General features: G+C 35.1%; 1 protein-coding gene across 3 annotated transcripts in view; it reads right to left on the reverse strand.

Moving 5' to 3' along the window:
• Positions 1–358: 358 nt before the first annotated feature.
• Positions 359–26,295, reverse strand: part of Rnf19a (ring finger protein 19A, RBR E3 ubiquitin protein ligase) — a 51,092-nt gene continuing 25,155 nt past the window's right edge. For all 3 annotated transcript variants that reach the window (XM_003479858.4, XM_063257620.1, XM_063257619.1), the window contains exons 3-10: positions 19,927–20,135; positions 14,905–15,049; positions 13,959–14,121; positions 10,798–10,912; positions 10,199–10,360; positions 4,819–5,032; positions 3,472–3,615; positions 359–2,696 (exon numbers count right to left, since the gene is read on the reverse strand). In XM_003479858.4, the coding sequence (XP_003479906.3) occupies positions 2,009–2,696; positions 3,472–3,615; positions 4,819–5,032; positions 10,199–10,360; positions 10,798–10,912; positions 13,959–14,121; positions 14,905–15,049; positions 19,927–20,135 (1,840 nt within the window). In that variant the 3' untranslated portion in view covers positions 359–2,008. The remainder of the gene's footprint in view (positions 2,697–3,471; positions 3,616–4,818; positions 5,033–10,198; positions 10,361–10,797; positions 10,913–13,958; positions 14,122–14,904; positions 15,050–19,926; positions 20,136–26,295) is intronic.

Here is a 26,295-nt window from a genome sequence, read left to right on the forward strand (position 1 = left end):
TGTCTTAGTCTTTTAAGATCTTTTTACTTTTCTAAGACAGAAACTTATATATAATACTGATCTATTTTCACAATTTAATGACAGGCTTATTTTACTCAAGGTAAATTCAACCAAATGAGTTTTAAGAATGAATTATGTTGATATAAAACATTTTCTTTAGGAGGAAAGCAGAAATTAAACATGAAGAAAGGATAGTTCCTGACATTTCTGAAAAGTTTAGCAAGTGTTTCCACTTGGGCTGACACCAGAGGGCAGAATCAGCTAGTGGCTTGTAATATTTATGAATATTATTACCACACTGCAAACAAACATTCTTGTTTTTATAAAAACATTTGTGCACACACGCAAAAGGCAGCAATACATTAGTATTTACATTTATTTCATGTATGTAGTTTAACACTCATTACTGAACAAAACTGGAATGCAAACAAATATACAAATACCATAATAAGCATTATCAAATAAAAAGAGCTGGCACTAGTGTTATAAGCATATTAATGGACCTGGTGAGGAAAGTGATGGAAGATTTGCAGCCAGTATTTCTTTTTTTCCAAAGGAAACGCTCAGTAGCACCATAATGGTAATACTTAAAGAACGCACAGGATGGATCATTTTAACTGCCATCAGTGAGGTTAAACTGCTTTAACAGTGATTTATACAGGAAGTTAACAGTACAGGCAGTATTTTGGCCAACTTCTGCTTATGTCAGCTGAACATCTTCCATAAACAAAGCGAAAGTATATAAAGCCAACCATTCACGAACCTTTCATACTTGGTACAGTCTCTGCACCATGCTTTGATTTCATGGTTGGAAAAGATACAAATGTGTTAAAAACTGAGGTTATGTAAAGTTTTTCACTAAAGCCTGAGCATGTCTTTGGTAGGCTAATACTTCTTCAGCACTGTTATTAATCACATTCATTTTACTTATGGCCTATATTTTTCTATATAATCAAGGGGACTAGACAGGACAATACAGATAGCAATACAGCAAAATCTTCCTATCAGTAGGCCCTTGCCCTTAAAACTCGGTCTATCCCAAAGGCACCAAGAATCAGTAGGGCACAAATTTCCCCTTAATAAAAGGTGACTTGTTTTGGTTAACACTTACAACCAAATGGTATTTTATTCTGCTTTTTTTTTTTTTTTGAGACAGTCTTGCTGTGCAGTTCAGACTGGCCTTGAACTTACTTTGTAGCCCAGGCTTGTCTTGAACTTGCAATGATCCTCCTGCCTCAGCCTCCCGAATGCTGGGATTACAGGAATGCACCACCACACCTGGATATTACTTTACAGTTTTATATATCTTACTTGTTGTTATCAGTACACTTAATTACCTACCTTTACATTTTTCTTTTAAAATGGCATCAACAATGTTCAAGATAGAGTACCAGATATTTCTATTTCAAAGTTGTGCAAAAACTGCCGCAATGTTGCTCAATGTGTCTAAGTATCCAATGATTACAAAGGGCTGCAAGAAGCATTATGTATTTGCATTGTGTAGGAAGAAAAAAAAAATGAAATTTTAGTCCAGTTACAAATAGAAATGTTACAGATAGTATCATATACTGAGAGTAACCTGATACATTCTTTTAAACATATCCCTTAGTGGTTTCAATAAAATGTCATTAACCACTTTTCCCTAGCCTCAAGTTTTCTTCGTAAGAATGCTGTAGAACTGCATTAATATTTTATATTGATTATAAATTAGCCAAATTTCTAAGTACACAGGTATGTGCATCAAGCAATGTTTTGTGATAAGCACACAAAACATGCTTTATTCTTAAGATTTATTTCTCTTATAATAATGCACTTTTAAAGCCTTCATTTCATAGTTTGGTAATTAAGATTCGTATGAAATACAATGCTTTGCTGAACACAGAAAATTTATCTACATTATGATTATGATAATGGCGTTTGCTGGTAACTTGAAATCTTAGTCACAGATAATTCAACCAGCTCCATACAAGCTTGTGCAGTGGTAATTATTTTTGCAGCATTTATGGGCCTAAATTTCAGTCTGAATTGCAACTTTTAATTCCAATGTCTGATGTGAGTGGTTGTTATTTGTTTCTTTTAGTGCATCACCAAAATACAAATCACCATTAGGTTTTATTCCACTGTTACCATGGTCTTCAGCAATATGACTCTGCTGTGGTACTTCTGAGCATGAAACAGTTTTAGAAAGCAGAGAAATGCTACACTGATGTGGAGAATTTTCCAGACGGTCATTTTCTACCTCAGGAAGAATGTTAACAGTAGCAAAGCGGGTATGATAATCACTGGAACCATGACTGCAGGAAGTTTTCATGCTTTCTAGGTCAGAACAACTAAATTCAGAAAAATGACTAGAGTGGGAATCTGCTACAGATGGCACACTGTCACTGAGGGATGGCGCCTCAAATTCACTTGAGTTCGTGCTTTGTTGTTCTAACAACTGTGCATCCATGTCCTCTCTGGTCTCGTTTATCTTCATGTTACCTTTTTTCCTCAATTTGCCACTTTTTGATTTTTTTCCTGCTGTTGCTTCTTTGGACCACTTGGTGGTGCTGGATTTACCTTCAGGCAAGCCTCCGGATGAACACGCATGGCTCCGGGTAGCACTGCCATCGTCCACACTACTGCTTCCACTGTTGTGCCTGAACTTGGATGGCTTTGATTCGATATCAACTTGCACCTCCAAACTGTTGCCTTCTCTGGAAGAGAAGAGTAACAATTACAAACAATGTCTAGTCTGCTTTTATTTTTATTCAGATGATAGTAAATGCGAAGAGGTTTGTGCAATACTGGATCTCTTTCATACTAGGCAAGTGCTTTACTACTGGGTTACATCTCCAATTTTTTTTTTCCTTTTTGGAGACAGGGTCTTGGCTCAGCTTGCATAGACTTTGCGATCCTCCTGCCTCAACCTCACTACTAGCTGGGGTTATAGGTGTCTACCAGCATGCCCAGCTGGGAAGGAGTATTTGTATGAAAAATCCAAGAATATATGTAAAACTTGTCAGGACATGTAAATGTAGGACAAATCCTACTAAAATAAAAAGTATATACTTCAGGACTTTTAATGATTCAATTCTTCTTAATAGTAGTAGATATATTTATTGCTTATGCTATAATAGGTATTTTGCCAGCTCCCATTTTTTTGATACAGTCTTACTGATAAGATATAAATACCACATTTACTTTCCTAAAGTGCAAAATTCCATGGTTTCTAGTTTCTTCAAGATCTGTACAATCATCATTAGCTAACTTCAGAACGTGTTCATTATCTCCAAAGAAACCCTGCACTCATTTTTCCCTCCTCCCAGCTCAGGGCAACCACGTCTACTTTCTATCTCTATGGATTTGCCTGTTCTGTACACTCCACCTAAAGAATTTAGCAGTTCATCATCATTATTCACTGGAAATGTCATCCAAAGAGAGGAATAATTCTTTTAAAATTAAAATACTTTGTAACACAATTTTCCTTACTTGTCCAGGGGGATATAGGAATTCAGAATGGATCCTGCCATTGCTTTGGTGCTGGCATTATCACTGACCGTTCCCAGGCTGACTGTGCCAGACTCTCCACTTAGACTGTACCGTTCTTTCTGTACATCTGCTTGTACTTCCAACCTTAAAGGGAAAGGCATCAGGTCAAAACCAAAATTATATATAATTCAGCACTACCATAATAATATGCAATTTTAAGTAAGTCACTTAAGAACCTTGGTAATAAGAAACCATTTTAAAAAGCTATTTTTTGTTCATTCCTTCTGATTTGATTATTCAAATTCTATTCCAGCACATAGGACAGTACCAGTCATCAAACAGAATGAGAAAAATTAGCTGTCTGCCAAGTGAGGCAGTAAAAGAATAACACAAAAAGGACACAATGACCTTAACTTAAATATGCACCATTATTTTTTAGTCAGCATGTGGCATTTTATTAAGTTTCAGAGCAAAAACACAATCATAGTACATTATCAACCATTAAACAGGACAGGTCAGTGAAATGAAAAAATTCTATAATAAAGAAGGTTCTACAAATAACTTCTGACTTTTTATTTATGCATTTCTGCAGTGCTTGGGATTAAACCCAGGGAGCCGTATATGCTAGGCAGGTGCTGTACAACTGATTTAAATCCCCAGCTCACATCGGATTTATTTTTAAGAGATAATATATGCCACTAAAATTAGGAGTTTCTGTTCGAATGCAAACTAGCAACGAATTTATTTTTGAATTTGGATGTTTTTCTCTCCATTAAAAAACAAGGCTAACGAGTGAGGAACGTGAATCAAGGAAGGAACAAAGGACGATAAAGACACGTTAATGTCTTGTACTTATCTATATGGTTGTTGCTGAGATTCTGTGAAAAGTGACCTTTCCTACCTCAGGACACAGGTCAACGAATCTGGCCCCAGTTCATGCACCTCCTGATGTCCCAATTCCTTTTCCCCAGGCTTCCTCCAAAGTCCCATCTAATATTTAGCTGCTGACATTCCAGAAGGAAGACCTGAGTAAGCATCACCTAATACTGAATGAAGCAGCCCAGCATCAACTGATTTAGCACATAAAAATCTGACACATACAATGAACAATTGGAAGAACGCTATTTGACTTAAGTTGTTGTCACATAATGGGTATACTGTGACAGAAAATTCAAATAGTAAAAATCTACTGTATCTTTTGTATGTGTTGTATCTATTGTTAGAAATAAATTTCATTTTTAACATTGCTAATAGAATCATCACCAAGGTTTGTGTTCAAAATTCTCATTTAATTAACATTCTATACTTAACAGGAGATAGAAATCAAGCAAGGCCGAGTACTCTTACCTGTTAAAACAGTTTACCATGGCACTTCCTGACAGACTCCCTGTTATGCTCGCTCCAGCAAGGGCCATGGTGCTAGCTGTTTCACTCAGGTTGTCTCGAATAGCTCCTATTCGATCCATGTGGCTTCCACTTGCACTCAGACTGCCAGTCAGGCCACCAACACTTCCCTCTCCTATGCTAGGGTTGTGTCTTGCTTCTGCTACTGATGTTGTGTCTAAATGTAAACAAATTAAACATGAAAGATTATTCATTTCACCTTCTTGAATTCTTCCATGCTTTCAGACAGGCTATTTTTATAATGTAAAAACCACACAAGAATAGAAAAACATGTAGGGAGTCAAGGACATATAACTACGGGCTAAGAGTAAAGAAAAATACCTCAGAAAGTACAGCTGGAAGAGGGATTTGTAGTCACTATTTCTTTTAATCCAGAAGATTTAGGAATTCTATAGTAAACTCATTATTGAAAAAAGCAGTTGATTTTGTACAAAAACAACATGACAGTTTTCAATAATGGTATTATCTGAAGATGATCTTAAGTCTCTGGAAGAATGGGTCAACTACTGGCTTCTAGATAAGAGCTCAGTCCCAACTGTCTACTAGCTACTACATGATTGGATAACGCCGACAGTACTTTTCACATGTTTTGTATGGAACAAATCATACAAATTTACTCATATCAGTACTTGAGTTCCTATTAGAGATCCAACCATATGGTGATAGAGGTTATTAAACAAAAACAAAAATAAAGGAGAACAATAACAAGTGCATGCTAAAGTACCATTTTATACAATGTAATCAAGAAATGCCTCTTTGATAAGGTAACACTTATAGAGACTCAAAGAAGTGAGCCAAGAACTTATCTGGAGGAAGAGTATTCAGGAAGAGGGAGGTGTAAGTTTAAAAAGTTAGAGCAGGGCAGAGCTAAAGATGGTGGATCAGTGAGCAGCAAAATACAGAGCCTCCCTGAGAGAAACAACTCAGATGCCAGAATAAAACATCCTGGAGAGGACCAGACAGAGGGAGACAGATCCTTCTGACCCAGGAAGTAACTAAAGGGAAGAGCTGGTCCTGGGGCTACCATCGGAGTAATTAAGATTAGCGGCCACAGTGCTCTTGCTGAAGCTGCCCATCGCACCGCAGTGGCTTGCTGGAGCCACAGTTGCACTGAAGTATGGGGTCAGCAAGCCCAACAGAGAAAAGAACCAGTGTGGAGACCTGCACTAACCCATCGTGAGTGCTTGGAATAAGACCCTCCCATGGGAAAGAGGCGACCAACTGGAAGACATGTTGAAATCAGGCAGGATGGGCATGAACAAGGAATGGCAGTGACTTCAATTTGTTGCTCTCTACTGAGAGCAGATTGGTAGGATCTGCTTGGCCTGGGTCACGCCCCTGGCCAGGACCCCGTAAGTCGTCCCAAACCAATTCTGTATGTGTGGCACACACTAACACGGTGAAAGCCCCCGCAGGTTGATTGGTTCGGCAGGGGGCAGCATACATCACCCCTGCTTGCACCTCAATGACCAACAGCAAACTGGAGAGGGCAGAGATCCCTAGCCAGCATGCATCAGAAGAACCATAACCAACAAGGAAAGGGGATGGGACCTCTACTATACATCTGTATGGAAGAAACCAAAAACATGGCAAGAGAAAAAAATAAGAAAAAGCTTCCATTCCCAACCCTGAGAATATTGATCCAGTAGTAGCAAATACAAAAGAGATTGAGACCAGCAAACACGCAATATCAGACATGGCATCAGTGGATATAAAGCGATATCTTCATGACATCATAGACGAAATACTAATTCAAGTAAAGCAAGATATAAGAAGATTAACAAAAGAAATGTTAACCATCTCTCAACAACACACAGAAGACTGGAGGAACACAAAAAAAAAAGGAGAAAAATGTTTCATGAAGAATATAAAAAAAACCTAGAATACATGAAACAGATTCAAAGAGATTACCAGGAAATGAAAAACTCCATCAAAAGCTGGAAAAATTGCCTGACAGAAACTAAACCTAGATTAACAAAACCTGAAAATAGGTTTGCAATGTCTGATTGTGAAAGGAAAGATCTCTTAAAAATAACAAAGAAACAGGCAGGAATAATACAACGGCTAGAAGACGACAAGAGGATCTGTAATTTAAGAATAAAAAAAGTTGAATGAAGAAACAGGGTAATTACAAAGGCTATTCACAGAAATAAACTTCCCAAGAATAGAAAAAGGAAATGATATTCAGATGTATGAGGCATATAGAACTCCAGCCACCTACAACCCAAACAGAGCTACACCCAGACAAATAGCAAGATCCCAGAAATCCATTACAAGAACAGAATATTAAAAACATCAGAGAAAAGAAACAGATCACCTATAAAGGAAAACCCATCAAAATCACGCCAGACTTCTTGACACAAACCATAAAATCAAGAAGTTGGAGCAAAGTATGTCAAGCCCTGAAAGGAAATAACCTCCAACCCAGGTTGATGTACCCTGAAAAACTGTCTCTCAAAATTTATGGAGAAACAAGATGCTTCCATGACAAAGAGGAACTGGAGGGATTCACGACCACTAATCCAACCCTACAAAAAATACTGAAGGACATTCTAGAAGAGAGAAAAAAATACCAAGATTTCAGGAACAGTGGTAGAGAGGCTTCGATGACTGATAGTATCAAGTCTGAGAGTATAGGCAACTATACTGAGAATGACAAGATTCACCAGGATACCCACGCTGGTTTGATTATTACTTTTGAAGTCTTTTTTTTTTTTTTTTTTTTTTGCTTTTGAAGTCTTACAATGTCTCCAATGTTCTGTTTTTATTAATACTTGTTATGTACTGCTATATTCAGTTATACTGTGCCTAATGACATAGACAACTCTATTGAAGATAACAAGAGACATCATAGTAACCATTGTAGATCACCTTGTATTGTGGTTTTATATGACTTTTTTGTTTCATGTTTTTCTAAGAATTTGTTTTGTTTTGTCTTACTTTGTTTTGTTTTTTCCCTCTAATACAGAAAAGATAGATATACATGTAGACTCATGCATGTACAGAACTTATAAACAGTTTATGAGAACTGATTATATAATGCATGATGAAATGAACAACTACTCTGAAGAAAAAGACACATTATAATATCCAGTGCTGATTTTGCAGCATCATGATGTGAAATCCAGCAATACAATTATTCTTTGTTCACAGTGATTTTAGTTTGTTTTGTTTTGTTTAATTTCAACATATAGTAAAGGTATGGACAGCTATTTTGAAGAGAATGAGAGACACTATGACAGCCATTGTTCACTTCCCTATTGTCTGGTCTTGAAGACCTAAAATGACTTCATCATCCTGTTCGGACCAGTTTTATACTATGTTGTTTCGTACGAATTCACTGTATGTGAAGATATGGACAACTATTTGGAAGAAAACAAGAAACAGTCTGATAGATAGTGAAGATTTCTGATGTCTTGCTTTAAAATTTATGTTTTTTACATTGCTTTCTTATGTTCTGTTTTGTTGTGTTTAATTTTACCCTCTTTTTAAAAAAAAGAGCAGAAACAAAGTTGGCATCCTTGAAAATCAAGGGGGGGTGGTATGAAGGAGGAGGGTAAAAAGAGGAGTTTGGAGACACAGTTAGGGTATGTCATATGAGGTCTTATGGGCCATAAAAAGGATTTTGGATTTCCTCCCAATTCAGTTATAAATCATTGAGAAAGAGTGAGCATAAGAAACATATGACCTAACTTCTGTTTTTGAGAAGTAACCAAAGCTACATTTTGAAATAGTAAGTGAAAGCTAAGAAACGGATAGATCAATTAAGAGACTATAACAGTAGTGGAGAAAAGAGAATAGTACCTTGGAATAATGCAATAGCAGTGGAGAGGTTAAGAAGTGGTTGGATTATGGTTAATATTGAGGGGTGCAGCATAACTGCTGATGAAATACAGGATATGTAAGGGGTAAAGGGAAGTCACTGTAAGTGAACATTTGAGACTCGTGACAGAAGAACGTTACTTACTGAGGAGAAAATGACGAGAGGAGAACAAGTTTTAAAACTTGGTTATAGCAAATTAAACCTGAAATTGTTGGGGGCTGGGGATTTAGCTCAGCGGCATAAGCGCCTGTCTTGTAAGCAGGCAGTCGTGAGTTCGATCCCCGGTACCAATAAAAAAAAGGAAAAAGACAAAAACAAACAAAAAAAACCCCCTGAAATTGTTGACATCCAAGGGCAGAATAAAAGGGAGAGTTAGATATCCAAGTTTGAAGTTTAGGGGAGAGCCCAGTCTAGATGTAAATGTATATGTAGCCTATGTATTTTTTAAAAAATTCACCTTATTTTAAAGAGATAAAAACTTCAAAATACATCAATCAGGGTGTATTTTTTAATAGATGAGATCACATAAGGAGGAAGTGTAGATAAGTAACTGAAGTCCTAGATAAGCCCTGGGAAAAATCAAACACTCAGAGGTTAGGAGAAGAAAATGAAACATCAAGTAAGACTGAAAAGAAGTAGGCAGAAGATATGATTAGAAGTGATGTCCCAGAAGACAAGTGAAGGAGGAGGAGCAGCACACGGCCTACCCCATCAGGTACACTATTATATTAATATGAGGACAAGAACTGACCACTGTATTTGGTGCCATGGAAGCCACTGGGACTCTGTTTTAGTGTAATGGTAGAGGGAAATTCTGTAGCAGTAGGAACAAAATTCTGATTGGAACTGAGGTAAAGAGAGAATAAGAAGTAATAAAGTGGCACTGTTTTTTATACATTTGCCTGGTTATTTTCCTAAGACAAATTCATGTAACAAAAATTGTTGCTATACAGACATACACTTTTTAAAAAGCTTATTAACTAATACCACGCTGGCAATCTACAAACATCTTTTTCTTAATTATTGCCACGGTTATTGTTCTAATTTATGTTTCTTTGACTAACACTAGTTTGAAGGTATTTCTGACTTACTAGCCATCTGCATTTATTCTTTTAACTGATTTTCTCTTCATATCCTTTTGTTTAGATTTTTAAGACATTACATTCTCATTAGAAGTTAGGTACCAAAACTATTCCAACCTCTTTCTTTTCTTTTCTTTTCTTTTTTTTTTTTGTCTTTTTCATTTTTATCGGTACTAGGGATCGAACTCACAACTGACTGCTTGCAAGGCAGGCGCTTATGCCGCTGAGCTAAATCCCCAGCCCCTATTCCACCCTCTTTCATCCAGATAAGTTCCCTTAACAGTTAATTTCTCATTGCTGTTCTGCATGAACATTATTAGGTCTCACAAAACAAAGCAAAGAAAATTCTGTTATCTATGGCTGCCCCTACTTAAAACTATTAATGAGCATGATTTCTTCCTTTGTTTAAAGCACTTACCTACAGCTGTGTTGGTGCCACCAACATTTATATCATTTTCATCATCGAATTCAATCCTCACTCCTTTTCCATTGCCTGCTGAAACTCCACAACCTCCACTTCGGCACAGAGAGATCGGAACAACGCCATAGACATAAGCTAACATAATAGGAACACCAATGCCTAAAGAGAAATTAAATGAGTCATAATACACAAAAGCATGAACTTTTAGAAAGCCTTTTTGAAAGAAGGAGATAAAGTGATAGGCTTCTGATTCGGCTGGAACACCTGCCAAAAGTGGGTTTACCAAGCTAAGAGTACACAAATTCCGGGAGGGAAACAGATAGCACAGAGGAATGTTTTTCTTTTTCAGTGCTAGGCCTCTGAATTGTATGGACTGACTCTTGGCCACTAAAAATTTATCACATACTCTTAAGTCTCTAGTATTTTTAACCAATAGTTACCGAATGAGAGACTTTTTATAGGCTCAGCTGAAATTACCCTTAAGCAACATTTAAAATTTATCCCCCTCTTATTTTCAACAATACAGTATTTTAAGGGACCCTTCCGACAAAACTTCTTGAAATGTGGGTAATACGTATTCTGAAGTGTTTTCTTACCGACAGTCACTGCAGCTACTACTGGAGACACGATTACAGACAACGTTACACCACCTGCTATGGCCAGATTCCGTTTGTGCTTTGAAACATCCTTGCCTTCGTATCGATTGTGAATCTTGAAATAAAAATACAAATGAGGGTAGGGTATTAAAGAGAAAATATATTACATATTTCATTTAGATGAAACAGACCTACATGTGCTAGAAATTCAAAGCAATTTCTCACATAATTTCATAATTGAATGTTCTAATTCAAAATAAACCCATTACTGTTCTGAAAAGTCTCACAAATAATTTCTTTCTTAAAATACATTTTTCACAGGAAGACAATGATTCAATAGATGTTACTTTGTGTTAACTTTGAAAAGGTCCTTGAGTAAAAGAAGGGTTTATAATTTTATTTAAGAATAGTATAATGAAAAAGAAATTAAGAATATTATTTGCATCATAATTATGGGTTGGATGTTTAATAAAATACTTTTAAGAAATTCAGCAAGTCACAGGTTTCTTCGTAAACAAGATTCCTTAAATGGCAAAAATCAGCCCATAGGGGTAGTTTCCATAATCTTCTTAAAAAATTGACCTTAAAAAGTAGTGCTACTAACAGAATTTTTTCTCAAATCTCTTTTTACACCAGAAGAAATTTACAGAATATTAACAGGTAAATCAAAATTCTGAGCTCTCATCTGCAGTTCAAAGTAAATGGTACAGAGAACAAAAGGAGAGTAAGTATTGGTCACACCAGGACAGGTCATATCCTTCTATGGTACTGGTGTTAATAAACAGAATTTAGTATGATTATATGAACTATGGGAAACAGCTCAGCATCTTTTTCTCAGGGATTGTATGAGCTAAAGCTTACTAATAAAGCATATTTCCTCATCTGTTTCAAGAGACATTCAAAACGGCTTCAAAAGTGTACAGGCAGTCTCTTAACACAAAATACTTGTTCTACAAATACTATTAAAGACTATTAAAGACAAATAATAAGGGGCTGGGGATTTGGCTCAGCAGCATAAGCCCCTGCTTTGCAAGCAGGCAGTCGTGAGTTCGATCCCTGGTACCGTTAAAAATGAAAAAGACAAAAAAAAAAAAAAAAAAGACAAATAATAATAAAATAATCTATGAATATGTGGTTATTCAGAAGCTGTAAAATACAATGTTGATTAAACAGTAAAAAGCAGAAGTGGGGAAGTACAAAAAGCATGTATGAGACAAGGAACATTTCTACTGCCTTAGTCAGAATCCTGTTGCCAACACTAACTGTATGATCCCAGGGAATGGGACCCTGCACATCTTTACAGACTCTGCGTAGAGTGCAGATCTTCCCAAAGCCCTTTTTATCTTCTTTTAGTACTGTAGCTAATTCTTGCTTACTTCCATTCCTCCTCATTCCCACTCCTAGGAAATTGATACAGAGTAATACAAATCATCCTCAGGCCAAAAGAGCAGACTTGCAGAGGCAGATCGTCAAGAGAAGGGAGGATTTCAGAACATTTCTCATCTTTAAGCATCAATGTTAACTCAGTGATTATGTTGCTTCATTATTTCTGGTTCAACTTAATTGTTTCTGTTTGCTATTTTTGCCACATCTTCCATTTTTAATTACAAAAAAAGTCTCAGCTTTTGGGCACTTCGTTGACTTACTAGGTTTCCATGACTGGTTTGGATCTCTAAATACCGTAAATCACTGTTTCATCAGCTTACAGCCCTTAGGCACATTTGAAAAAAAGCATCTTGTAACTGCACCTGAGACAGCAACAATTCAACAAATAATCTCTGTCTACAAATTATATGTAGGCATGAGCAGTGTATCAGTTTTTCTTTCCTAAGTATCTGAACAGTTTTATTTAAAAACAAATCTTGCTTTGAATAACATGAAAAATTATTAGCTTCTATACTCATTGGAGATCTTTTAAAGTTCAAGTTTATGTACATAAAACCTTCTGAAATACACATCTGGCTTGTGAGTGTCTATGTTAAACATTAGCCCCAAAACTGATGGTTTTGGTTTGTTTTTGCAGGGCTGGAGATCTAACCCAGGACCTCCTGGATGCTATTCAAATGCCCTACCACTGAGCTACATCCCAAGTCCTAAAACTAATTTTTAAAAGATATTGTATGTTAGTATGTTTCTGATTATAAAACCTGTTAAATATTAAAAAAAATTGGATGTTACATGAAAAAGGATCTACCTTTTCTTGAGTTTGGTCCCAGAAATCGCAAACAGAATTAAAGGAAGTAAATTTAAGAGAAACAGAATCTAATAACATAGTAATTTTCTGACACTAGTCATCTGACAACAGAATAGACTGCCTCATGAGTTGGTGGTGTCTCTACCATTAATGTGTCCAAACAACTAAACTGAAAATTATCTGGGATCTTACAAAAAGAATACTCATCTGATTAAATTTCAGCTCATTTTGCTGTATAACTGAAGACAGATTACATATGCTTTTCTAAACTTCACTGTTCTATCACATAAAGACTAAATATACCTAGTTTGCTACAAGGTATAAATGAGTACATAAAACATCTTCAGTTCTCTTTAAAAATTGCTATCCTTTGTTCCACTTCAGTACAAAGTTCAGATTAGATAATTTCTGAAGGCTCTTTTAAGTTCTGAGAATTGCACTTCATAAATTATCTCATTAATATGTCAAAAAGAATCATTTGCCTGTGTAATGAAGTATAATTCAACAATCAGTAGTGTGTTTGACCTCAAATTGTTTCACTCTACAAAGCAGTGTGTTTACTAACAGCAGTAATACAAAGGAGGAAAAATGCTGAACAATGTAGAAAGAATGAAAGCACTTGCTATTTTTGCTTGAGGGCATGTGTTAGCTACCAATTTTTATTTAAAAATCTCACAGTCCTGACTTTCCCAGGATATACCCATGAGAAAAATGTCAGTATGCCAGGCTTTTTAATGCAAATGTACTAGTTTTTCCAGATAGTTTTAAAACAAAACTGCTTTCCAAGCATACACAGTGGCCTGTTAGAGGTATATTAAACACTAGAGGTATATTATCTTATGAAAAACAGTAATCTGTTTATAATGAAAAAACTAAAAAGTAACTTTGTCTAAAAACAAAGAAAGGAAAAAAAATTAAAGGGATATGCCTAAAGATTTAGAATAAGCTAACAAGTCTGCATTTTTACCTTCCGGCCAACATACACAGGAATGCCAATAATCATTGCAGGGATAGCAATGCCTGCTATTAAGGCGATTCCTACAGGAGCACCAACAAGGGTTCCCAGCTGCCACAAGATTTTCTTCTTTCGGCTCCAGGGTTTCTTCCCCCAAAAAGTACACCCTGATGGACTAACAGGAAAAATTGTAACATAAAATAATTGTTGCAAAACATCACAACCAATTAGTACAATACACTGAAGCAATGCTTAGAAGAGGAAACTTCTCATAGTTTCCTTACCTTTGAATTCTAAGTTCATTTAAAAGCCAAAAAATGAAGATTCACTGTAAGTTATATTAACAGAATACTGATATCTGGGATTCAAAATTTATCCTTAGTACTCAATAATCTTCAAAACCTTAAGATAACTTTTACGAATACATTAATGTAAGACTCACTTACTTTATCCCTGCTTTAGATATAAAATTGTATCTGATTATATCATAAACTCACTTTGTGGCCTAAATGAGTAAATACAAATATGAGAAAATTAAATGGAAATATTCATGATTTACTATAATTACACAAGATACTAAATACTAGCATTCTACTTCAGCTAAAAAAAAAACAAAAGGAAACCTCCATCTCCTATTTTTAATTTTTATTAATTCCAAATGGCAGCATAAATTGGGTGTGGTGACTGATACCTCTAGTGAGAGGCTGAGACAAGATGACTTCCATTCCTGAGTTCCTGACTAGTCTGAGTAACAAGTGAGACCCTCATCTCAAAACAATAAAACAAAACCCCGAAAGACTAATAATCTGGTACCACTTAAATTTATGTAAGTACATCAAAATTCAACTTTTTAAAGTATTTTATCTTGTGTTTAGAAGTGCCTTTAGGATACTTTTTCCAAACCATCTTATAATATAAAATCGTATTTTCATATAAGTAACTCCCTTTATAAGCTTACCTGAGATAATGTAAATCAGAGATTTCTTTCATACATAACCAACAAAACTCACAACCACAGACAGCACACGTCATGTGATTGCAACTTCCATCATTCATCTTTATTATATAGGCAGCACATCGAGGACATGGCTTTATGTCATCAGCTATTGGGAACACAGAAACATGTGTTAAGTACATAAAACTGGTCTAAAAATAATTTCTATTGTATTTTCAATTGTAGCAAAGACATTAATCCTACACAGCTTCAGTCTGCTATTTTTTCTTTCCTTCTGAAAAGGAATATACTTAATTTTAAAATTTTAAGTTGTAAACATTTTTAAAACATAGAAGCAAGACAAGACGATAACAAAAGAATGAAAAGAGAAAGGAGAACCAAGAACAGCCCAACCCAAAAGTTTGTCTTGTTCGGAACCCACAGCTATGTTCTTTTAGCTCTTGGTTCCTTGGCTCTAGAACTTCTCTGATTACTCCACTTAAATGCAGACATTCTGTATGCTATTCCTTCAGTGAAAAGGGTGTAACAACCGCTACAGTGGTAGCTCAATTTAGGAATTTAATTCTTTCCATGATGCTGGTTGGAAAGCTGATTGGGTAAGAACTAAACCAAATTTCCCTATAAGGTCAACATTGAACCTAACCACTGAATTTGATTTGGCTGTCAACTATCTTTGTCCTTTTTATTCATTTATCGAAAATCTTATTAGTATATGTTCTTTGTACAGTTAATATGGTATTAACTTAAAATCAAGTGGCACATAATTTTAGGAATCAATGACAGCTGGGAATAGTAGCACATCCCTGTAATCCAGCAACCTGGGAGGCTGAGGCAAGAGGATCACAAATTTGAGCCCAGCCCAAGCAACCTAATGACCCTGTTTCAAAATAAAAACTAAACTAAACTAAACAAAATAAAAACTAAAAAAAAAAAAGTGGGGTGGGGTGGGGTGGGGGGGTGTTTGCTGGTGGTATACCTCAGGGTGAAGGCCATGTACTCAGTCTCTACCATGGTGGTGGTGGGGAATCAAACAATTAGTAACAGCTATTTCAAATTATACATCTATGTTAAACTTCGACAGCTACTTAAATAGCAACCTGTGATTACTTCGCTATTACTACTAGCCAGTTACACTGTCTAATTATAAATACAGTGCACATAGCTTTAAAAATATATTTACTTGCTAACCAGTGAATTTTAAGTATTATTCCAGTTTCTTGCATCATAAGCACTGTGGTATATTCTATTTTCCTTTCCACAAATCTATGGCCAATACTATCTCTACTTTACCAGTGAATTTAGGTTTCTTCAGTGCCTCTTCTAGGGAGAATTTGAGCAGTGATCATGATCACAATTAGTATTTTAACACCTCAAGCAATTTTAAGCAAATTGTAATTTTTATATAGCACACAAATGACAATTATTGAAATATAAAAGTTAAAAATATCTGTAAGTTATGATTTAAAATAACATAAAACCTGTACTACAAAATTTAAAACAGTAGAACATTCAAGAAAAATACTGGTTTTTATACATAAAACAGTATTTAGTATATCAAATAAAAGAAATGCTAATTCTATTTGCTTACATATCTTGTTGACAAGCTTCCTGACAGCTATCTCAACTAGAGGTGGGAATGAAGAGACTCCAAGTTTGGCTCTGAGTCTACAATCTCTGGAGCAAACTGGAAGGTATCAGAGGTAATCTCTCCATTCTTAATTCTACAACAGCCTTTTTAATAACTAAGGTTAGAATGTTTAACATCATAACCATGCATTTTTGATACATATCGGTTTATACGCACCCAAGATTCATTCTCCACGTACTTATCTATAAAAGGCTGTTTTATTGGGGAGTTTTTTGGGTACCAATGATGGACCTCAACAACCTCCTGCTTGCCAGGAAGGCACTGTGCGCTGAGCGATACTCCAGCCTTGTTTTTTAGTTTTTGTGAAACAGGGTCTCCCAACGTAGTTCAGGCTGGCCTTGAATTCACTATGTAGCCCAGGCTGGCTTCTAACTTGTGGCAGTCCTCCTGTCTTAACTCTCCAGATTGCTGAGATTGTTTGGTTTGGTTTGTATTTTTCACACAAGGTCTACATAGTGTAGGCTGGTCAAAACTCACTATATAGCTCAAGCTGGTCTCAAACTCACAGAAATCCTATTTTAGCCTTCTAAATGCTGGGATTACAGACATTAGCCACAATGCCCAGTCTGAAAGGCTGCTTTGTTCTCTTTCCTCAAGCAAGTAAATTAGAATTTACTGTGCACATTATATATTTCTCTCAAAAGTTTTATACTGCAATAATTCTAAATGAAAGTGTAAAGGATTACTTATTAATTATCTTCTATTTCTCAATAATTAATTATGCCAGTTTCATGTTATTAAAAAAAGTTTCCCATTACTCTTAAAAAGTGTTTGGCAAGACTTCTTTTTGATTACAATATTTATGTTTACCTATAAAATACAGCCATTGCCATTTTAAAAAGAACAGTTTATAAAACACTATCTTAAATGTTAATAGCCCTTTTCAGTTAGCATGGTAGTATGAGACAGAGGTGAGTGGGAGTGAATTAAATGCATCTTTACAAGAAGGGAAAATAACTAACAGAAATTTTAAAGATAGTTCATTGAAAATGTAACTATAAGTGCATAAGCTTCGTAATAACTATAAGAAAAACTTTCAGATGGATGCAATACCATCACAGTTTAAAGATGAATATAAACACTATAAATTATTTAATGGACCTTGTGATTAAGCACACATTTATCTTCAGTGACTGATTAGAAACTAACCAATTATTATACCATCAATTACTGTTACAAGTGCAATGAATTTTCCAATCTAACATGGTAATGGTTTACCAAGATATCCAGAATAACAGTAATTAGTAATTGCTCACTTTCTTTTTCCTCAGGTCTATAAGAAGGCAAGTTCAAATTTTAGATTTTTTATAAATTTCCTAATCAGAGTCATTTGTTCTGAAAGCTTTGATTTTTGAAGTATTGTAGTAGCTTTAAGAATGTATATACTGTAATAAATTTTATAATTATGTGATGAGAATTTTAAATAAAAAATGAACAAATACTAAATGAGATTTAGTTTTTTAAAAACAATCAACATAGCCAGAGATTTAGTTCAGTGGCATAAGCGTCTGGCAAGCACGAGGTCATGACTCCAATCCCTTGTACTCAAAACAAAAAAAACAAAACAAAACAATCAACATAGGGGGTTGGGTATTTAGCTCATTGGTGCAGTGTCTGCCTGGCAAGAGTGAGGTCTTGAGTTTGATTCCCAATACAAAAAAAAAATTCAATACAGGAGTCTATATTTATTTCAACAGTGCTACTTACTATGTGCCTCAAATCTTTTTAAGCGTTTCTTTTGGAATTCTTTCAAAGCTACTTTCTATATATATATAAAATCATTCTCATTACCACATAGTCACATTTTACTTTGGGTAAACCCTAAACCAATATTCATGTTTCAATTTCATGTGACTTTGGCAGAGTCTTGGCTCTAAAGAATTTTTTGGTCGTCCCTGGATATCTCAAAATAAATGAAACTGGAATTAATTTGGCAAACTCTAAAGGATATGCCAGTAAGGCATTCCGGGTATCACTGCTGACACATACAGAAGTCCTCCTGTAGCAAGACCAGTGTCTGTTTGGATAACGAATTCATAACCTTTATTTGAAAAATATAAAAGCTGTATCTGTATTTTTAAAAATTTAATAGTGGTCTATATGTAGTCAAATCTCCAGCAAGTGGCGGTGGTTTCCATTTTCCTATTTCCAGTGACTAGAGCACTTGGTATAAGCCAGAAAATGTTTCTATTCTACAAACATAAGCATTGTTAGTATTTTCATTTTAAAGATGAGGCAAGTAACTGGTGCAAGTCTCACAAAGAATAAGTGGAGAATGGGAATCTGTACCCCGGTAGTTTGATCCAGAGCCGTGCTTTCTTTCTCTACGTGCTCACTGTCTTATAACCAATAAACACTCTACCATGCTGAGGGAAGATGGATGTCACTTCCAAAAGAACCACTCAGTGGTTACTGTCCGCTCTTCTGAACCCAAACTTAACACTAGTAACTTTTGAGTTCTACCCAAAATCTTCAGGCAAGGAAAGGAAAAGCAAACAAGAACAAAAATTCATGCACATAAAGCAGGAAATGTTTTTATACAATAAAGTTGAAATAAGACCTTTTTTCTTTTTGCTAATAGTAAAAAATATATACCAATGTCAATACACCACTGGTAGGAATGCATATTATTTCTTTACAAATTTCTGCATTTCTAAGTTTTTTTCTGTCATAATTATACAGACATATTTTTCTAAAAATGACTGGATTCCAATAACAGAAATCTTGCCATAGAAAATATTAAATTTTTGAATATTTAAAGAACATTAGTATGTTCTAAATTTTCAATTCTTGAGATCTGGGATATACATCTTGTTCATGTGAGGAGCCCTAAGTAACTTTTAAATTTTTGGCAAAAGACACCTTCTAGTTCTTGATGTCTTCTTCACTAAGGTATCTTTTTATATCCTTGATCCTAGAAATGGGTATCTAAAACAAAAAATGTCATTTCCCAAAATATTTAAATAAAAACGACTTCAGTAAATAATTCAAAATTTTAATTTTCCGATATTTACACAATGAGAAATAATCTAAAGGTAAGGGGCTATAATAAAAGTAATATTTTACTAGAAATATCTGCTAAGTTTCACATTAATATACCTTTATAAACAACAGATTCATGTCATCTCTGGCATCTGTTACATAAATAATCATAACATTTTCTTCTTCTTTTGGACAATAAAAATTCTTTCGTGTTAGAAGAAGTATTTTCCCTATGGGAAAGAGTATTTCTGGGACAGAAATGCATTTAAAAAACATAACTTTTAAAGAAGAGGAAACAGGCGTTAACACTAACTGAACACTTAAAATTGAGGTAATTAGGTGCCTTGCATGTGTTAAATATTTTATTAGAAAAAATAAAAATCAGATATAAATACCTGCTGCTCCAGACTCTTGACTGTAACTAATGGATGAAGAGCGTATAGTTCTCAGACGTAAGCTCTGGGCTCTCTCTTGTCGAGCAGCATCACACGTCTGGTTGGGGTGCCAAATCTGCTTACAGTGATAGCAAAACTCTGTCCCACAGCCTTCTCGCCCACAAGTTAATTTTGGACAACTGGCACATCCAAATGCTATCACAGCGTATCTTTAAAGAATAAAAAGTAAGATTTAAAACGTGACATAACGCAAGAGCTATTAAGTAAAAATATCTGACTAAAATATTGCTCTTGGAAAACTTTCTACTTATGCATTAGCAAACAGTTATAAACCCTGACACCATCTTACCAAAATATAAGTGTGTGTGTGTGTGTGTGTGTGTGTGTGTGTGTGTGTAGCAGTAGTGGTAGTGACGGTAGCACTGGGTTTTCTACCCAAGGCCTTCAGTTTAATGATATCCATAGCACCTTGTTTATTTTGAGACACAGTGTTGTTAATCTGCTAAATTACCAAAGCTGGTTTGAATTTTCGATCTCCCTGCCCCAGCTTCCTGAGCACTGGGATTACAGGAGTGCACTACCACACCTGGCTGATTTTATTTTAATGAAACAATTTTATTTAATCAAAAATTTGTATACCACACAAGGCAGAAACTTAAAATGTAAGATTCAATAGACTCCAGCATATTGACAGAGTTGATTAATTTTTAACTTCCAACATTTAATTTTTAGGTAGGACACTAAACTATATTTTACAAAAAACGTATTAAATTAGTACTGCATATATACAGAAAAGACTAGAAATAAATACACAAAAAATCTTAACAGTGGCATTGGGATTTAAAATTTTCTATTTTATATAGTTCTGATTTCCTGTAATTACTTCTTTTAAAATCAGAAAAATTAGAAAAAATTAATCATTTAAAACGAGAATGAATCAGCTATACTTCTCAGTTAATGGCATACTGTGCTAATTTACAAGTTCTGTAAATTTAATTTATGCATAAATTCTCACACTGTTCTAAGCTGCTGATAAAAAAAACGGTTTTTGGTGCCAATATCACCTTCTTACCAAAAAGAACAAAAATTATTAGTTTTCGGATTAGGCACTGTTGCACATGCCTACAGTAGTACTTAGGAAGCTGAGGCAGGAAGATGGGAAAATTCAAAAGGAGTCTGGGTAACTTAGTAACTTAGCCCAGACCTTATCTCAGAACAAAAGATTTAATAATGGGCCAAGGATGCTGCTCCAAGTGAAGGCCATGGGTTCAATCCCTAGTAACACAAGCAAACAAAATAGTATTAGTTTAAATGCTTCTGCTTTAGATGAAAGACCAAAGCCAGCAGTTTTGTGACTAACTCTAATACCTACTGTAAAACTTTTTCACTTGAAATAAGTTCTGGGAAATCCTGGTATTTATCCCAGAGAAATGAACATTTTTGTACAGGAATGTTCATAACAATTTTATTCAGTCGCCAAAAAACAGAAAGGGCTCAGATGTCATTCAAAGAATAAATGGTTATTAACCAAACTTTGGTGCATACATATGCACACAAATGCATACATATGGACTACTCAGTAAAAAAATCAATTACTGACACAGCTAACAACTTGCATGAAGCTCTGGAAAATTATGCTGAGTGAAAAAAGTAAACCTCAAAAAGTTACAAACTATATGCTTCTATTTATATTAACATTTTTGAAATGACAAAATTTTAGAAATAGAAAATAGATTACTGGCTGCCAGGGGCTAGGGAAAGGAGAGACTGGAAGAGAGGTGGGTGTTCTTATAAAAATGCCATCAAGGATATCTGTCATGATGGAGCTGCTCAGCACCTTAGCTATGATGCGGGCTATGCAAACCTACACGTGTTACAACGTTATATAATTAAGTACTTCTAAGAACAAGTAAAACTGGGGATATTTACCTAAAATTAGTAGACTGTATATATCTAATGCCAATACCCTTGTATAAGTGATAATTACATCGTGATAGTATACAGGGTATACAGGATCTCTGTATTACTTTTCTTAACTACATGTGTGCCAGAATTACCTCAGTGAAATGTTCAATTAGGAAATTTCTAGGGGTTTCTAGTTCTCTTTGAAGACAGCAACAAACAAATCCTCTCTATATTCAAGAGGGTTTTGTATGCAACACAAATTTCCTTTAGCCTAGAAATTTTGGGTAGTTTTCAGCGTTCCTCTTAACACCAGCAATAAAATTTAAGTAATAACTTTAGATGAGATTTTACCAAATATCAAGATAATCTGTAAAATTTTAAGAAGCAGGAAGTTCCTTAATTTTTAGAACTGCTGCTTCCTTAAGTACCTTTCACCTTTAAAATTTAAACTTTGTATCTTAAATTTTATTTTATTTCTGATGGTTAAATCCTCTAATTACCACTTTGTATCACAGATGTATTTAAGCAGTATTGATGCAGAAGCAATTTAAATAAACACAGGGTAATTTAACAAATCTTCATTTTCCTGAACCTTAAGACAGCTTATTCACTATAAGCCCACAAAAGACACTGCACTCGATTTTCTATTAGTTATGACACAATTAGTAACTATGACAAAGTCTGTATGAAACAGTAATTTCAGTGAAAAGGAAGTGGCATTTTCTTCTAAATCTCTGTTTACTGAAGGAAAGAGGGAGAAAACAGAGAAACCAAGAGAATGCAAAGGACAGTGTGAATGAAGGGAACAGTGCCAAGACCAACAATTTTTCTTAAGTCAGTCATCATTTATAATGCCCAAAGAATTAGGCAATTGATGCAAATTACATTTTTACCACTTACTACTCATGCAACTTTAATGTAAGCTGTAATCATCTTCCCACACATAAGTTTTCTCATACATAAAAAGGGATATACTGAACTTTAGACTTAGTATTCGGCCTAAATCATGAGCTTTGGCCTTGGCCTTGAGAAGTCTATATGAACAAGTAAGCACCTCAGTTACAGTGCTAGTATACTTATACAGTGCTAGTGCTTCACTGAAGACCATATGACCATACAATTTACTATCATTTCTGTAACAGTAATATACGCCATTTGAATCGAATTATTAGTGTCTGAGAACTCACGGAAAAATAAATATGAAAGGTTCTTGCCCTAGTATAAATTCCTGTACAGCGATGGCAGTGGTCTAACCTGGCGAAGGCCAGAGCGGGACGCCAACCACTGCCGGCTTCTTCCTCAGCCCTAATTGCAGCTCCGCTTCCTGTTTGCCGCACAGAGAATCCTCACACGTCATCAGTATCCGCCCATGCGCCACTTCCCATCAGGGGTCAGCACATAACCCTCTGCCTCTCTGTATCTGGTGGAAGGAGGCAGCTGGGCAGCCTTGGGTTGTGTGCTCCTTTCCACGTCCTCAGCTCAATAAACCTGCTCACTTTGTACTTTTTGCTTCACTACTGCTCCAGAAAACTCTTAACAAAACACTGGTAAGTACTCTTAGTCATAACAGAAATCTTTCATGTGGTGAAATTTTACTTAAGAATTGAAGTAAAGTGCTATAATCTTTAATGACAGTTGGGAAAGCCAAATTTAACTAGATTTTATTTTCAAATAGTTACAAAGAGAAATAAATTTACAGTTAACACCCAAGAGTGGCTTAACTAGATAAATTTAGGAATACAACCCTTTTGAGCAAATAAATACTTATAAAAATATGACACAGACTTTAAAAAGCAGGATGTCAACTCTGCCCTTTTGAGATCTCATGACAAGGTTAAGTTTCAAAATCCAGAACACCATCAAGTATGAAAACATTAGGGGTATAGGAAGAAAGCTGATGACCTAAACACACTTTCTTCTCAACAATCAAACTTCAGAACAACTCCATAAATTTCTTTATGATGATTTTCTTATTGTTTTGACTCTAGAAACAAGCTTACTGAAAATGACTTATAGATGAACAAGAACATTATCCAAATTTATTCTGGTATTTTCTTCCAGTATTTTTTCTATAAAATATATTATAAAACTTGATCTTATTTGCGTATCTTATAAGTAAAATATTAAAATGAAGTTATGTGTAATTTTTAATATGCATAGATAAAATACTTATGTAGAATTGTTAAAATAGGCAGTATAATAAGTGAATCAAGTTGGGCACGGTGGGACACACTCGTAATCCTAGCACACAGGAGGCTGAGGCAGGACTGAAAGAAGTTTGAGGCCAGCCTAAACTATGTAGCAAGACCCTGTCTCAAAAAAAAAAAAAAAATCTATTATCTCTATATACAGATATATCTCCATATACAGGTATCTATCTCAGAAGCAAGTAACTGACAGTGTACAGAAATTACCGTTTCTATATTATGCCAAATTTGCACTTACTATTTGATCACTAAGTTTTAAAAATAAAATTTGTATTTTTTCCTGGTATCTCAGAAGTTGATCATACTATAATGGTGATACTTGATTTTGGCCTCTGAAGAATACTGAGTTGTCAAAGTGTGGCCTGGAGGAAGTAAGAAAAGTACCAGAAATACCAAAATTAATTATCTATTTAAAGGGAAAGGTTAAGTTTTACATTAAAATAAAGAGGCTCATGTTTCCACTTTCCAAAAGTTATGATCATTGCAACAGAAAAGCAGTAACTTACTTCACTGATGCACTTCTGAAAAGGTCTAGACCAGGGATGGTGTGTAGCACCTCTTAAGAGCCGAGTGCGTACCCAAACTGAACCCAAAACTCACTTATTTATTCCAAGTGCTAATGCTGCAATTAAACTTGAATACTGAGGTTTTTGTTTAGAAAAACTTACATATTAATATTGATTGTCTTAGAAAGAAATAACAATGCCATAGGTTCCCCACTACTGAGGCATATCTCCTGGTTCCTTTTTTTAAGATCTGCATCTTTCAGAGAGATGCATTCTATTCTACTTACCACTGCATGCTCTGGAGAAGGCTATAGCTGTTCAGAACTGCCCCAGACTGACTTTAGAAGTCTTTAATTTAGGTATGAATCATTATTAGCATTCTGGCTATATCTAAAGTTGCCTTCTTTAGTCAACTAATTGGTCCTGTGTCTTGTATTTTAACCTGATACTGGAAGAGGGTTGTGAGAAAGAAATGTTATTTTTTATTAATAAAACTCTACCAAAAATTTTAATATCAATTAACAATGTTTGGTGCAAGAGTTATATATACTGAATTACTTGGTGTTAAGATATACCTTTGGGTCAGTTTTATGGTTAGGAAAAAGAAATCTGGAAGAATAAATTCAATTCAAGCTATTGACTCTTATAATACTTTTATGAATGGCTAATTTTCAATTGTCATGAATTACAACTGCCAAAACACAAATTTACTTATTATGACTCTATACGTAAAACCTGTTTTCTAAGTTACATGTACTTATTTCCTGTAGACGAAACCAAAGGTGGGTCTTTGATCTGTGTGAAATTTGTAAAAGGTCAGCCTACAAAGCATTTCTGGAATGTAAAAAAATGGTCAAGCTATGGCTAAAGCTCTTTGTAGGTATTAATTAGAATTTTAAAAAGTAAGTTTTTCCTAAGCAATGGCTCCATTTTAAAAAGACCCATTAAGAACAATATCCTCCCCCACAGTAAGTTATCATTGAGAGGCATTTAAGACATAGAGTTTTAAACCAGCTCAAAGCAACACAAACTCATAGTTGACTGTACCACCTTCAAGTATATCACTTGTGTTTGGACATATAGTCAGACTGGCTCATCTAAGAATTTTTTACAAAACCTAAAAGTAATTGGTGATTACAAAGAAAAAACAAGGTTTTTTTTTTTTTTTTGGCCTTTAAAGGTTCTAAGACATTTACATTAACTCCATATCATTTATAGTCAAAGTTCCCCACAAAGTAAGAAGTACTCTTATGAGATAACACTGATTATGTGTGCTTGTGCTGGTAGAAGGGTGGCCATAGGTAATGACAGAAATTAAAATACCTACTTTTTGCTATATATATCCACAATGGACAAATGACAGTTCAGTATTTCTCTCCAAGACAAGTTGTATGTTTTCTTTTTTTTTGGTGCCGGGGATCAAACTCACACCTGCGCGCTTGCAATGCAGGCAACTTATGCTGCTGTGCTAAATCCCCAGCCCCCCAAGTTGTATGTTTTCTCATCTATTCCCTCACAGCATTCTTCTTCCTTGCCGTGGTCAAATTTTTCTCTGAACCTTTAAGAACTGGTGTGGTTACAAGTAAGTCAGCAAGTCTCACTCTGGTTAAACCACAGCACATAGTTTTAGCCTCTAAACTTCTCAAGAGTTTTCACAAATTAAACTTATTTAAAAGTTTAATCTGCCCTGCTCCTCAGAAAAACCAGAAACCTCCAGAGATCTCAAACAGAAACCAGGTCAGTACTCTTTT

This window comes from Cavia porcellus, unplaced genomic scaffold (genome assembly GCF_034190915.1).
Source record: "Cavia porcellus strain 051 isolate PalLab524CR breed Dunkin Hartley unplaced genomic scaffold, mCavPor4.1 scaffold_10, whole genome shotgun sequence".
Classification (NCBI taxonomy): Eukaryota; Metazoa; Chordata; class Mammalia; order Rodentia; family Caviidae; genus Cavia; species Cavia porcellus.